Source organism: Siphateles boraxobius, unplaced genomic scaffold, assembly GCF_051911475.1.
Source record: "Siphateles boraxobius isolate OS27281-9 unplaced genomic scaffold, OSU_SipBor_1 21, whole genome shotgun sequence".
In the NCBI taxonomy this organism is placed as follows: domain Eukaryota; kingdom Metazoa; phylum Chordata; class Actinopteri; order Cypriniformes; family Leuciscidae; genus Siphateles; species Siphateles boraxobius.
In genome coordinates, this window is record NW_027508822.1 from 2573232 (window position 1) to 2588951 (window position 15720).

At 39.0% G+C, this 15720-nt stretch overlaps 1 protein-coding gene across 3 annotated transcripts in view; it reads right to left on the reverse strand.

The window, feature by feature from the left end:
• LOC143746073 (uncharacterized) overlaps positions 1–15720 on the reverse strand; it is a 326821-nt gene that overhangs the window by 303879 nt on the left and 7222 nt on the right. For 2 of the 3 annotated variants that reach the window (XM_077237793.1, XM_077237794.1), the window contains exons 3-8: positions 12573–13740; positions 10045–10276; positions 8480–8575; positions 7481–7730; positions 7201–7319; positions 5752–6906 (exon numbers count right to left, since the gene is read on the reverse strand). In XM_077237793.1, coding sequence (XP_077093908.1) covers positions 7273–7319; positions 7481–7730; positions 8480–8575; positions 10045–10276; positions 12573–13740 — 1793 coding nt within the window. In that variant the 3' untranslated portion in view covers positions 5752–6906; positions 7201–7272. Of the gene's footprint in view, positions 1–5751; positions 6907–7200; positions 7320–7480; positions 7731–8479; positions 8576–10044; positions 10277–12572; positions 13741–15720 lie in introns of those variants that run through there. The other variant, XM_077237795.1, reaches the window with a different exon arrangement.

Genomic DNA, 15720 nt, shown 5'->3' on the forward strand with positions numbered 1-15720 from the left:
AATTCTTTTTACTTGATGTTTAATCCTGCCTGGCAAAATTGAATGTTAACCTTGATTTATTCAGCATTTTTCCAAAATCATTATTCGTAGTAGATTAATGCGTAGTCTGGTGTTTCCACAAATCTCCAGGATAGATCAAACCGAAGGCACTAATGAATGGAGCATGGAGCACATCATTAAGGAGACCTTCTGATTTCTGACTATCACTGTCTTGGCACGCTACAAGCTCGCAACTATTAAAAACGCACATCCGTGAACGCACATTCACGCTGTGTCGTCTCAAAGCGACACCGGGTCCTTAATAAACGAATATTTGAAATTATGAGATGCCCAGAAAAATCCGTGGTCTAAATTAAATCACAACTAATCTGAGGATCAGCTGTTAAGATAGAAAATGTGTAAAAACAACAACAGTCAGCATTAAAAAATAGAAATCAACTGTTTAATAAATTAAAGTGATTTTTCCAGAAACGCCCGAAAAGACCTACATGTTGAATTCCTTCGACCACAACATTGAATTTTGTTTTTGTGCCAATGGGTGGAGCTTACAAAAGTGGTTACCAGCCCTCCATGATCTCCCAGTCTCAGGCGAGTGACGTCATTCGGAGCTTCTCCTTCTCTTCCTCCAGCTACTGTGTACTATGTGTAGTATATTATCACATCGTTATTTCATTTAAAACAGGGTAAGTGTATGGGGAGCATATTTTCATATTTTAAATTAACTATCAATTATCACATTTGATATAACAAGTAAAAATTACATTCATGAAAATTATATAATAAAATTCTAAGTTATGAGTACTGTATGCTGTACTGTTTTTATTTTTAAAACATTGTGAAAAGTAAAAATTATCATTAAATATTCATCTTTGACCTGTCAAAGCACACCTTTACTTAGTAACTGAAACATTCAGTTATTCTTGTTCAGCTGGCTGACCTTACAAATATATTTGTAATATTTGATTATGTTGCAGTATGTTTTCAGTGTTTGAGTGCGTGCGCCTTAGTTCAATTTGGCTATAAAGCAGCTCTGCAGAAAACAGTGATGTCATCGTCCAGCTCAGGACAATTCTCATCAAAAACTGTCATTGTTCAGCTGAAGTCAGTTCACTGTTGCTTCAGGTCCGATTAAAAACTGTGTAAAGATAATAAATTATGAAGTAGTTACTGTAGTTCCCTTTGGTCTTAAAGTTTGGTCTAAAAAAACGGGAGCCAGCACAAAAATAAATTTAAAAAGCAGGTATAAGACTTGTTAGCACTCCCAGCTAACTTTGTAAAGCTATTACTAATCAGATGTTTCCTTCTGTTCTTTTACAGCAATGGACATTTTTGTTCAACAAAAACTCATCAACTGGAATCTTGAGTGCCTCGTTGAAAAATTTGCTGGTAAATATGTGATAAACAATTTTGAATTTCAAATTCTCTTTCTTTGTAGGTAATCTTTTTTCACAGTTGCATAAAAACTCTTTTTTTCTCTCCCAAAAACAGTTATCACTCCCTTCACTCATGTGCCTGTGGGCACGAAGAGGCTATGATCTGTTTCTGTGCAGGCGGTCTTGCACTGATGTTCCATTGCGCAATACACAATTGAAAGTAGAAAATTTGTCTTTTTTTGGCAGCATAGTATCAATAAAAGTTGTTTTATGTTTTTTATAGTACAATGACCTCTTGTCTGACAAAAGATCAGGGAAAATTGTATTTCTCAGTTCACGACCCCTTTAAAAGTACTTGCCCCTTTCTTGGTTTAAGGCAGTGGTTCTCAAATGTCCTGGGACACCCCACCATTTTGATGTCTCCCTCATCAGACACACCCAATTTAAGTCTTGCAGTCTGTACTAATGAGCTGATGAGTTAAATCAGGTGTGTTAGATGAGGGAGAGATACAAAATGTGCAGTGGTATGGGGTCCCCGGGACTGGTTTGAGAAGCACTGCTTTAAAGGCCATGTTGCAGGTTAACCACCACTGTTGATTAATGGGTACATAAATCACTCAAGATATGTGTATCATTTTTAAAATGTCTCAAAAATGGTCTTAAAGACCATTTTTTTACGTTTCTGGTATAATTTTTTTTTTTTTTACGCAACTCTGTGATGACGTCACGTTGGGGAGAAGCGGAGGAAAGGGCGCCTCAGCCTAGTGTTAGAACTATGGCGACTGACTGGGATGAGGAAGAGTTGGCAAGAAGAACTAACATGTATTATGGCCCGCAGCCATATAATTTTGAACCTGCTAGACGTGAGAGGGCAAATGAAGAATTGCCAAGAACTGATGGACGTCAAAGCCAATTGAATGCATGGTCCGAGGAGAAGTGGAGAGTTGGTGAAGTGTCCTGGTGAGTTGCTATCATTTAGCAACGCAGAAATGAACACTGGAGCTAGTCTACAAGCTATGGCAAGCCGTTTTAACTTACGAGCAGCAGTGCACAATAACGACACATATATTTTTTTTACGGTCACTGAATAGCACCGAGTGAAAAATCAACGTTTTCTTTATATCTAGTGGCAGTATATGATCATGACTTTAGTTCAGATAAGTACCGGTAACCTTTGTCATAGTGTCGTAGTACTGGTAAAGTTTGTCTTTGTAATCTAGAAATAGCTATTAGGGGTGGAATTATACATGTATTCGTATTGTGTGTGTGTGTGTGTGTGTGTGTGTGTGTGAGTGTGAGAGAGAGAGGCGCGGGCGCTATCGAGACAGTGGAAACATAAAAACATCGTCATTTTGTTCATACAGGATATCGTTCAAACTGCAAAGTGTTTACTTATATTTGTGTACACTCGCAATAAAACACAACATTGTGCTTGCACCCAGCACAAACACAGTAGTTCACCATTGTCAATCTACAATCTACTATATATTTCTATCTAGCTGCTAACGTTAGCTATATCTGCTAACGTTATGCTGTCTGCCTATCTCTCTCTATACTTGACTATCTATATATCTAGTCTGTCTATATATCTAGTCTGTCTATATATCTAGTCTGTCTATATATCTAGTCTATCTATATATCTCGTCTATCTATCTCTCTATATCTATGTATTTATCTATAATCTGCGCTATCTGAATACTCTCGTCTACTACTCGTAGCTCTCAACAACGCGGGCAGGGGGCTTAGGTAAATTCTCTCCCCAAGGTGACGTAATGCAATGCATTGTGGGGGAAAGGAGAATCGTTGCAAACCGCTGTAAAATACCTACTTTTTTCGTATTATATTCCGTTTTGTGATACCCAACAACATAAAATACAATGGATAACAGTTTAAATGTTTATTACCAACAAGCAAATTGCACAAATTCGTTGAAAAATTAAACCTGCAACATGGCCTTTAAGGGATATTTCACCCGAAAATGAAAATTCTGTCGTCATTTACTCACCCTTATGTTATTACAAACATGGATGATTTTCTTCCCCTGAACACAAAAGAAGAAATTTTGAAGAATGTTGGTAACAAAACAGTTAACAGTAGCCATTGAGTTTTATAGTACTTTTTTCCTATTATGGAAGTCAGTGGCTACACAGTGGTCAGTGAATGTTTACTGACATTCTTTAAAATGTCTTTTTGTGTTCAGGAAAAAGAAAGAAACTTGTACAGGTTTGGAACAACACGAGGGTGACTAAATGAGGCGAGTAAATTTGCATTTTAAGGTGAACTATCCCTTTAATAACACTAAATGTTTTCAGATTACCAGAGTACATATTTACCTGTTACATATTTCAGCTAAGCTAATTTCAATCATTCTAAGTTGACCTTAATTAGAAATGCACTTTGCTTAATTTAAAAGCTGGTGAACTAACAAGTTCTAATTTGCCATTTATCCCTACTTAGATTCCAAAGGCACACTAGCACTTAAAACCTTGCTTGTCATTCTTCTACAAGATTGGCCACAAAACTTTTCGGCCAGCTATTCAAAAGGCAAGAACCTCATTCATTGATGTACAGTCTGTAAGTAAAACTACAGAGCAGGCTCATTTCTTTACACCTGTTTGTAGGTCTGCACGACAAATCGTTTTAATCGTGATCATGGTTATTGCTGCTTGGATCTGACACGCATTTCGTTTCTCACAACTCTTTAAGTTAATTTAAGACGTTAACTAATTTAAACCTGCTCTTATGAAAACCTAAGACACACTTTTAAAGAATTACCTGTGTCTGATATTGTCATTCCCTCATTTAGTCTGGAACCAACATGGTGCTTTACCTGGACAGGCAGAGAGAAGCGAAACCCTTCCCCTTTGTCTTGGAGCTTGGGATGGCTGGACAGTTTTTTGTGGTGGTGAATGAGCAAGCTCTGGAACAGCTGACTCTCCTCAAGGCTGTGGATGTTTGTTTCAAGGCATTTTATTGCATTGACATTCACTATCTGATACAATGTGCCCCTGTTTGGGAATTTTTGCAGCAGGTAGTTTATGGAATGCCTGGGCCAGAAAAAACAAGCATATGGTTTTTGCGGGCCTCCATTTTGAGGACTAAATGATAGCCATTAATTTAATTGAGCAATATATGTACGTTTTTCTTTCATTTTCGTTTAAAATTTTTGTGAAGAGATCCTTTAGCTATTTATTCATCTTTAACTTAGTGTGAAAACACTGCCTGGTACACAAAATTCAAGTATACCGTTTTCACGTGTCTCTCATTTTTGCTGCACAAGACTAATTGATTGCTTATTTAAATGAATTGCAAGTATGTAAATATGTTTTATTTTATTGTAAAGTTTTGTGTGAAGAGAATCTTTAGCTATTGGCTATTTTACAGTTTATAAAGTTTTTATGTTTTTATTTTGCTACACAGGACTAAATGATTGCAATGTGTATATATATATATATATATATTGTTTGTTTTGAATTTTGAGAATCCTACCATTTTATAATCTTTTAACATACCAACATTTTAGCACAAATGGTTTTATGCTGCAGATGACTAATTGTTGATTAAACATGAATGTATTTATGATTATATTAATTTCTTGGAATAAACACTTTAATTCAATCAATAAACAGTAGTGTTATTATTGTTATTAATATTATTTTTATTTTATTTTTGTTATTAGTATTTTTATTATCTAATATTAATAACCTGTAACATTGGATTGTATGACCCAGCAATGATTTAAAAACAACCCAGCAAATGGGTTAATGTATAAAAAAAACATCCTGCTGGGTCAAAATAACATTTTTATGGAACGTCACACTTCTAATAAAAATCTGAAATGGTACTGCATTTCCTCTGTAAAAAAATCCAACAACATTGATTCACAGTGTAGAATATTTGATTTAGTATTTTACATCAATGAATCCTTCTTCAAATACATAAATCCTCCAGCTGAGAAACATTTTTTTAGGATCGTTTCTTATCATTGTTGACAGTCATGTTGTAATGAAGCTATTGATGTTTTGAGTCAGTTCCTCTAGACGTCAATAAAGCTGCTAACAGGGACTGAGGAGTAATATTACATTAGCAAGTGAAGTGTCCATATAGATCAGTTTATATATTTATTATGGCTTCATTTGGATCTATTTTGTTGAGAGAAAAAATTTATTTTGAAAAAAATATATATATTCCATTACTTTATCATGCCAAAACATTTAAGCTTTTACTATGAAAATTGCACTGAAATCACACCATCACATATTATATATACAGATCCTTCTCAAAAAATTAGCATATTGTGATAAAGTTCATTATTTTCCATAATGTAACGATAAAAATTAAACTTTCATATATTTTAGATTCATTGCACACCAACAGAAATATTTCAGGTCTTTTATTGTTTTAATACTGATGATTTTGGCATACAGCTCATGAAAACCCAAAATTCCTATCTCAAAAAATTAGCATATCATGAAAAGGGTCTCTAAACGAGCTATTAACCTAATCATCTGAATCAACTAATTAACTCTAAACACCTGCAAAAGATTCCTGAGGCTTTTAAAAACTCCCAGCCTGTTTCATTACTCAAAACCGCAATCATGGGTAAGACTGCCGACCTGACTGCTGTCCAGAAGGCCATCATTGACACCCTCAAGCAAGAGGGTAAGAGACACAGAAAGAAATTTCTGAACAAATAGGCTGTTCCCAGAGTGCTGTATCAAGGCACCTCAGTGGGAAGTCTGTGGGAAGGAAAAAGTGTGGCAAAAAACGCTGCACAACGAGAAGAGGTGACCGGACCCTGAGGAAGATTGTGGAGAAGGACCGATTCCAGACCTTGGGGGACCTGCGGAAGCAGTGGACTGAGTCTGGAGTAGAAACATCCAGAGCCACCGTGCACAGGCGTGTGCAGGAAATGGGCTACAGGTGCCGCATTCCCCAGGTCAAGCTACTTTTGAACCAGAAACAGCGGCAGAAGCGCCTGACCTGGGCTACAGAGAAGCAGCACTGGACTGTTGCTCAGTGGTCCAAAGTACTTTTTTCGGATGAAAGCAAATTTTGCATGTCATTCGGAAATCAAGGTGCCAGAGTCTGTAGGAAGACTGGGGAGAAGGAAATGCCAAAATGCCTGAAGTCCAGTGTCAAGTACCCACAGTCAGTGATGGTCTCTCAGGATGCTTCTCTGTAGCCCAGGTCACACTCGCTCACGATCAAGCTTCTGATTATCAGAAAAATTAGACACTAAAGACCATCCGTCCTGATTATACGACACACTCCAGACATCAGTGATACAGAAATCACGTCCCTTCCTCTGCTTTGATGCTGTAGTTACTCCAAGAGTCCAGCTCTTTAACCTCCACATCCCAGCAGTGTGTTCCTGAGTTAAAGCCCTCTGAACCCACAACACAGGGTACAAAGTTAAATCTCTCTGGATTACCAGGAACGGGTTTATTGTTCTCACTGTTTCTCACACTGGTCAGATCTTCAGACAGGACGAGATCTGGATTCACAGTGTTTGGATCCAGAATCACAGGAGCTGATGAGACACAATCAATCAAGAGTGAACCCAACACAGATTATTATGAATTATGACATTATGAATTATGTTTTTATAGTAAAGATGAGCTTGATAAACTGATATTAACAAAATCAATAAAAACTGAACTGTAGAGATCTGCTGTATCACCCTAACTGTATATATCATGTTCTTTTCTTGTTTACGGCTCATTTTGGTGCAGTGGCTCATATGGATATTCACACATAATGCTAAAATCTTTAACTCTCCACCCATCCATCATTTCCAGCTCAGATCTTCCGCTGTCAGACTCACTGTTTTGGACGATGTCCTGCATCTTCTTCCAGACTCTGAACGGCAGGTTGCCCAAGTATCGCGGCACATGAATCAAAGCTCCAGAAGGCATCTGTGGATCCGGCCGTGAGATCTGGACTCTGGAGGAACATTCAGGAGTCAGAACTGCAGTGGCTTTGGGTCAGAACCAGAGAGACCAGAGACAGGAGCAGATCACTCACCTTTCCATTGAAACTGGAAACTCCTGCAGAACAAACACACCATTATCATCAAGAACTCAATCAATCAACCAATGATCAACCAATGATCTGAAACCAGACCTTCAGAAAGCAGACGTCATTGGCTTTCATCGTCTCCTCCATGTTTTTGATTGTGTGTGAAAGAGCAGAGATGTGTGTGTTGATCTCCTCCAGCTTCTCCTTCATCCTCTGCTTCTTCTGCTCCTCTTCCTCCCTCAGTGCAGTGACTGTAGCTTCTTCTTCATCTCTGAGAAACTGATGAAGCTTCTCAAACTGATGTTTAATCTGACGCTCTGTGTGCTCAGCTTGAGACTGAAATCACATCACATTCACTTCAATCATCTCAATCGACACACATCAACCCTTCACATCATTCATATCAGAGATAAACTTGGATATCCGACATATAACGGATTTAGAAGCAGATCGCGGCTTGTCATTTACAGAAATAATAAACTGGAATCCATTATATCAAATCTATCTATAAATTACAGGAACGTCTGTCTGTCTGTTATTCGCATATCTCTCAAACCGTTAGTCCAATGGACAGGTGTCTTTCTACGGGCATGAGTAAGTGCAGTGCCAAGTTTGATGTTGTTTGGATTAGAAATGCAAAAGATATCGGTAAATATATATCGGTAAAAGAAGCACACATTGGCTTTTGCCGCTGGCACATATAGGCACAGCAGGACCAGAGACAGAGCAGGTCGAAGAAAGCAGCGGAGCTTAAGTAGTGTTTTCTCAGAGTTCACTGTGTAGCTGCTCCTTGAATCGTTGCGCTTATTCATTTGTGGATGTTAACTGAATCTGTAAGTCAGCTACACTGTTTACTTTACTGAATATTACATTTTATTCTGGTGCATTATCGTTTTCTCAGAGTTTAGGCTACTGTGTAATAGTAGCCTAGGCTATTCAGCAACTCAAACATACCAAACCAAAAATTCCTAAAATCACACACAAACAAAGATTTTGCATGGGCACTGCACAAATATATCAAATCATAACTGTATAAAGTGATCCTACAGCTGTGATGAAATTAACTCTCGTTTTGGTTTCCTCACCTTGATGTGTTGAACTCTTTTCTCAAACTCTCCTTTCTTTTTTTCATTGTGTTGAAGTTTCTCTTGTAAGGACTTCAGTGTTGTATTGAGCTCCTCCTAGAATTTTACCACCAAAAAAAACATAAAACACCAGATTACAGTGAAGAAAAGTAGACAAAAAGAAAAGGTTTTCTTTTTCACTTTATATATAATGAAGCGATATACAGTTATATACAGCTGCATTAGCGTGTGCAATTGAATAGTACTTGCAACGAGCGTAGTATAATGGCTGACAGGACAAGAAAGTCTGATTTTCTGAGAAAAGTGACTTTTTAATTCAGCGTACACTTACGTCACTTGTAGTTCCTATTGTGCTGGGTTTTCTGAAGTAGTCGTGCTTTGCCTCTCACAACGCAACATGCTCTAAAACTCTTATGCTACGGAAGCCCTGAACAGCAAAGTAAAAAAAAAAAAAATTCGGAAAAATGTTTTACTCTAAAACTACTAGAATAAAGTTGGAATATTTTGACTTTATTCTCATAATTTTCGATTTTTTTCTTTTACATTGCGGTTCAGGGCTTCTGTACTTCGAAATATTTCAACTTTATTCTCATAATTAGATTTTTTTCTTTTACATTGTGGTTCAGGGCTTCTGTACTTAGGCACACAAAATAATGTACGTTTTTGTAATTGCGCCTTTGAACGACTATGTAATTGTGGCATCCGTAATTGTGCTTAGAAATTATATTAATTGTGCAGCCTTTATATATACATATATATATATATATACACACACACACACATATATATAAAATTAGTTTCGGTCGAACTATTTATTAATTAAATTTATTCAATTCTGATTGGATTCTGGTAATAGGCACTTAGCTAAAGCTAAAATAAGTTCAAGTGCCTCCATACTTAAAAAAACTGTGGAAAAATTTTAAACAGGAAATTTAAGATGGTCTTTTCGCACGGGATTAGTATTAGAGGTAATATTCTTGGTACTTTTTACAGGACATAATGGTGCTAATAATCAATAATTGAATAGTTGAACGTAATTGATTCAAATGTGCAATTGTGTGTATGCGATGCAGTCACCAGATTCAGAGGGGGTGAATCCTGTGCAGAGAAGCAAGGCACGCAATTTTTACCAAACAGCAAAGGATCCAGGTGTAGTGATGTTCAGCTGCTTTATGCACGAATGCCTGACCCACCTCAGCAACCTGTCTTCATCCATGCAACGGCCGTCTCTAACAGTGGCAGAGGTTCAGACCAGCCTGCTTGCCACACAGGCTGTCTTAACTGAACACAAGAACAAGTGTGTGTGTGTGTGTGTGTGTGTGTGTGTGTATGCATGTGTGTGGGGCAGAATATTTTGAAATATAATTAATGTAACATTGTGCTTTGTTGTGTTCAATTATAAGACCTGGACCCAGGCTTAAGGCATGCCTAGAAAATCCAGCGGACACCTTTGAGGGTGTAACGTTGGCAGCACACAGAAGTTGAGTAAATATTGAGTGCATGAATGTGATATCTGTGTTTATGACTAATTGTTGTTCTTTACATGTGAAAAACGCGTTTCTTACCTTATATGTTGAAACCGCTTCACCAATGGGTCTAAATTTATGATTGTCGTGTTGTTTTGAATCTCTGCACACTAAACACACAGGCTGTTTGTCCTCCAGACAGAAGAGTTTGAGTTTCTCAGTGTGTAAAGTGCAGATCTCCTCAGATCCTGATGAATGCCTCTCGTTTCTCTCCTTCAGCGACGACTTTTTTAATGCCACATTACATGGAGGAATATCTTTTGAAGGTTTCCTGCAGAAAGGACACTCCTGAGTTATCTTGGTTCTCCAGAACGGTGTAAGAAACTCTTTACAGACACTGTGACTACAGGATAAAATAACAGGATCCTTGGAGATTTCACAGCACATGGAAAAATAATCATCTTCAGCTACTGAAGCCATTTTCACTGTTCGAGCTCTAGCAATCTAAACTATACTTTCACTTTCTGAATGATTGTTACAAAAATTAATATCACAAAGTTCAGCTTGGATTTGTCAAAAGTACAGACTTCGGTACCAGGTCGGTACTGAAATTTAAAAAATGTGTCGATGCCAGCATTTCCCTCTAGCATTTTGAGCGCTGTTGAACGATTTCTCAAACACCTCTGATTGGCCATTGTGCTCAACATATATGTCTGTGATTGGCTACAATGATCAACGCTTCAAAAACATGTTTTCTTTGACACTCTTCACCAAGCGTTTACACAAATACACACAGGAGCATTTGAAAGCGGCATCTATAAGCAGATCGCTAATATATCCGCTGATAGTCGGTTTTGCTAATAGACACCTCCTTTTAAACGCTCCCTTGTGTATCTATGCAAGTGCTTAGTGAAAAGTGTCAAAAGTGTTTACCGATATACACTCACCTAAAGGATTATTAGGAACACCATACTAATACTGTGTTTGACCCCCTTTCGCCTTAAGAACTGCCTTAATTCTACGTGCCATTCAACAAGGTGCTGAGAGCATTCTTTAGAAATGTTGGCCCATATTAATAGGATAGCATCTTGCAGTTGATGGAGATTTGTGGGATGCACATCCAGGGCACGAAGCTCCCGTTCCACCACATCCCAAAGATGCTCTATTGGGTTGAGATCTGGTGACTGTGGGGGCCATTTTAGTACAGTGAACTCATTGTCATGTTCAAGAATCCAATTTGAAATTATTCGAGCTTTGTGACATGGTGCATTATCCTGCTGGAAGTAGCCATGAGAGGATGGTACATGGTGGCCATAAAGGGATGGACATGGTCAGAAACAATGCTCAGGTAGGCCGTGGCATTTAAACAATGCCCAATTGGGACTAAGGGGCCTAAAGTGTACCAAGAAAACATCCCCCACACCATTACACCACCACCAGCAGCCTGCACAGTGGTAACAAGGCATGATGGATCCATGTTCTCATTCTGTTTACGCCAAATTCTGACTCTACCATCTGAATGTCTCAACAGAAATCGAGACTCATCAGACCAGGCAACATTTTTCCAGTCTTCAACTGTCCAATTTTGGTGAGCTCTTGCAAATTGTAGCCTCTTTTTCCTATTTGTAGTGGAGATGAGTGGTACCCGGTGGGGTCTTCTGCTGTTGTAGCCCATCCGCCTCAAGGTTGTGCGTGTTGTGGCTTCACAAATGCTTTGCTGCATACCTCGGTTGTAACGAGTGGTTATTTCAGTCAAAGTTGCTCTTCTATCAGCTTGAATCAGTCGGCCCATTCTCCTCTGACCTCTAGCATCAACAAGGCATTTTCGCCCACAGGACTGCAGCATACTGCATATTTTTCCCTTTTCACACCATTCTTTGTAAACCCTAGAAATGGTTGTGCGTGAAAATCCCAGTAACTGAGCAGATTGTGAAATACTCAGACCGGCCCGTCTGGCACCAACAACCATGCCACGCTCAAAATCGCTTAAATCACCTTTCTTTCCCATTCTGACATTCAGTTTGGAGTTCAGGAGATTGTCTTGATCAGGACCACACCCCTAAATGCATTGAAGCAACTGCCATGTGATTAGTTGATTAGATAATTGCATTAATGAGAAATTTAACAGGTGTTCCTAATAATCCTTTAGGTGAGTGTTTTTACCGATATCTTTTGCATTTCTAATCCAAACAACGTCAAACTTGGCACTGCACTTACTCGTGCCCGTAGCAAGACACCTGTCAAGTTTGAAATCCATCAGACGAACGGTTCAAAAGATATGCGAATAACAGACACACACATACACAGACACATACAGACAGACATTCCTGTAATTTATAGATAGCACCTTTCAAGATCCCACAGGTACTTTACATTAGGGCTGGGCGATATATCACATGACATTTGTATGCGCATCTCCTCAGTAAAGCCGGTTCCTTGATTAGTAGTAAATCACCTTCACCTGCTTTCAGATGGAGTGGCATTTACTACAAAGAGCTGTAGTTAACTGACAAGCTGCGATATATCGCCCAGCCCTACTTTACATCTGTTTAAATAAAACATATTATAATTACTATTATTACTCGGAAGAGACTTTGTTTCTCAGCACATAAAGATGAACTACTTACCGTGATCTCAAACTGCGATGATGTCTTTTCTTCACTGCATGGATCTTCATGTGTCGCTTCAGGTGAGTTTTAAAATAGAAACTGGTCCCGCACTGATCACAGGTGTGTGGGTTCTCTCTGATGTGGATCCTCTCATGTCTTTTCAGATGTTCTGTCTGATTGAACCTCTTGTCGCAGTGTGAACACTTGTAAGGTTTTTCTCCAGAGTGAATTTTCTGGTGCACTTTTAAAACACCAAGTGAAGTAAAAGTCTTCTCGCACTCAAAGCACACATGATCTCTTACACCAGTATGAACTTTCTGATGTGTACGTAAATATAGGAGCTGTGAAAAAGTCTTTCCACAATCAGAACATGAATGTGGCTTCTCCTTCGTATGAACTGTCAGGTGTCTCTTCAGGTTTGATGCCACAAGAAATGTTTTCCCGCATTGATCACATGTAAACGGCTTCTCTCCGGTGTGGATCCTCATGTGAGCAGTAAGGTGTGCTGATTGTGTAAAACTCTTTTCACACTGATCACATGAGAACGGCTTCTCTCCCGTGTGGATCCTCTTGTGGTTCTTAAGCTGTGATGATTGTGCGAAACTATTCCCGCATTGTTCGCATGTGAACGGCTTCTCTCCTGTATGAACTCTCATGTGAAGCTTAAGATGTTGTTTGTTTGTGAAGCTCTTCCCACACTGACCACACGTGAACATATTGTCTACACTGTGGATTCTCATGTGAACATTAAGACTTTGTTTGTATCTGAATCTCTTTCCACATTTATCACATGTGAAAAGCTTCTCTCTAGTGTGAACTCTCATGTGTTCTTTAAGGTGTGTTGACACCGTAAAACTCTTCCCACATTGAGCGCATGTGTACGGCCTCTCTCCGGTGTGGATTCTCATGTGTTGATTAAGATTTGATTTTTGTGCGAAGCTCTTCCCGCACTGATTACATATGTGCGGCTTCTCTCCAGTGTGAACTCTCATGTGACACTCAAGTTTATGTTTGCTTGGGAAACTCATTCCACACTGAGTGCAGGTGAAAGATTTATTGGCTCTTCTTTTCTTTAAAAATGTCTTTTTAGGTTTTGAGCGACTCAAAGTTTTTCCTCCAGGTTTGACATGATGTTCCTCCTTCACTTCACTCAGTTCTTCATTCTCCTCCTTCACTTCCATCAGGTCTGAAATTAAAGAAATAAAATTGAACAAATTAACGGACATAAAGTGTAAACTATTAAATACATTTGATTAACAATTATTTAACATAATATCAAAAATATACAATACAGCTGTAATTTTGACACCAACTTTTATATTGCCGTTTAATTTGTTTAACTAAAAACGTAATTATTAATGGCCCGTCACATAAGACTTTTCCTTCCACTGACTTCCATTCATACACATGTGAATGTGGGACAATAAGTGAATTTTGCCATATTCCTGTTCAGGTTTACGGTATCTGTAGAAATTTCACATACTCAAAAATCTAGTGTTCACAATCAATCTGAAATTCTCAAACCTCCTTTTCCTGAACATTTGTTGAAAGCCAAAATTTAGTTTAAACTAGGGGTGTGCCGGTTTCAGAATCGGTGATGACGGTTATGACGTGAGTCAAATGTGACGGTCTGTTATAGTACAACTTAGTTTGAATAAACGAGCAGACACTGATTAGCTACTTGCTCTACGTTTATTTAAAATTAACAGCAAGACAACTAGAAGTGAATGTGCTTTCCATTAAATGAATCACACAGTAAACAAATCCTTGGATGCGGCGCCACGCGCGCTGTTACAAAAAAAGCCGTGCACACAGCCAAGCGAAATGGGGTCTTGCCGGTCTTGTGCACCCAACGTGTCATTTTTGCCGCACGCATCTTCGCGCTCGTGCGGACGCGTCGAGTATAAACAAGGCTTTACTCGCGCTCTGATCAGTAAAGGGGCACAGACCTCTCCCGAATCATCTCCTGCAGCAGCAGCCTCCAAAGCACCACTAACTCCGCCTCCATTTCCCTTGTAAGCTGATATTAGTATTTAAACATTCTCTATGATAAAAAATGTTTGTAAAAAATAATTTAATATCACGGTTTTGGCGGTTATAGAGTTCTAATGACGGTGTTCAACTATAACCGTCGGTCTCACAGTTATATAGTAACCGTCACACCCCCTAGTTTAAACGGGACCTATCATGCCCCTTTTTACAATACGTAAGTTAGGGCCCTTTCACACCTACCTTGTTTGGTCCGGACTTTCGGACTTTTCAGTTTGGTCCAAATCAAAATTACATGTGTGAAACCTACCCCGGACCACGGTCCGGACCAAACATATGAAATTTGGTCCGACGAAAAGAGGTAGTCTCGGTTCGGATCAAACTGAACAAAGGTTTGGTTCGTTTCTAGTGTGAAAGCATTTCTGTATGGTTCGGACTTTCAGACCTTTTACAGGAAGTTCCGGTGGTTCCCGCATAGCCGAAAAAACAGAAGGTGGCAGGAAAAATGAGCCGTGGTAGCACATGGGGAGAGGAGGAGACGAGGTTTTTATTGAAGTATGGTCTGATGACATAATAAGAAGTCAACTGGAAAAAACGCAAAAAAATGCAGACACTTTCCAAATATAGTTGCAACGATATGCGTGTGTTCATTCATGTTGTCAAAATTACCCGCCGAATTGACAACACGCTGACGTCAGACGCACGTCCATTTACAAACCAATCAATGTCAAGATTCACATAGATGATGATGACAGGACGCAAGTATGTCATGTTAAGTTCTTTAGTCCGCTCGCATAATTGCAGTGTGAAACCAAACCAAAACTTTCTGAAAGTATAAAATGTATCGAAACGTGAACTTTGGTTCGGAGTCGGACCTTGGTGCGGACTTTCAGGTGTGAAAACGCCCTTAAAGGCAGAGTAGGTAAGTCTGAGAAACTAGCAGAAAACTGCTGGATTTTGAAAGTATCCAAACAGAGAAACTCCCACCCCCTTCCTTCTGGGCTCCTTCCAAAGCTACGCCACAAAACACTTGAACGCGCAATGCCAGCCGGTCAGCTGGAGGACGAGTTTACCAGTGCGGAGCAGAGAGGAGCGCAGTACGATGGAGTGACATCATGTCAGAATCACAGGTAATAAAAAAACCTTTTTGACTGCTCTTTCTCTGCCATAATTGTGA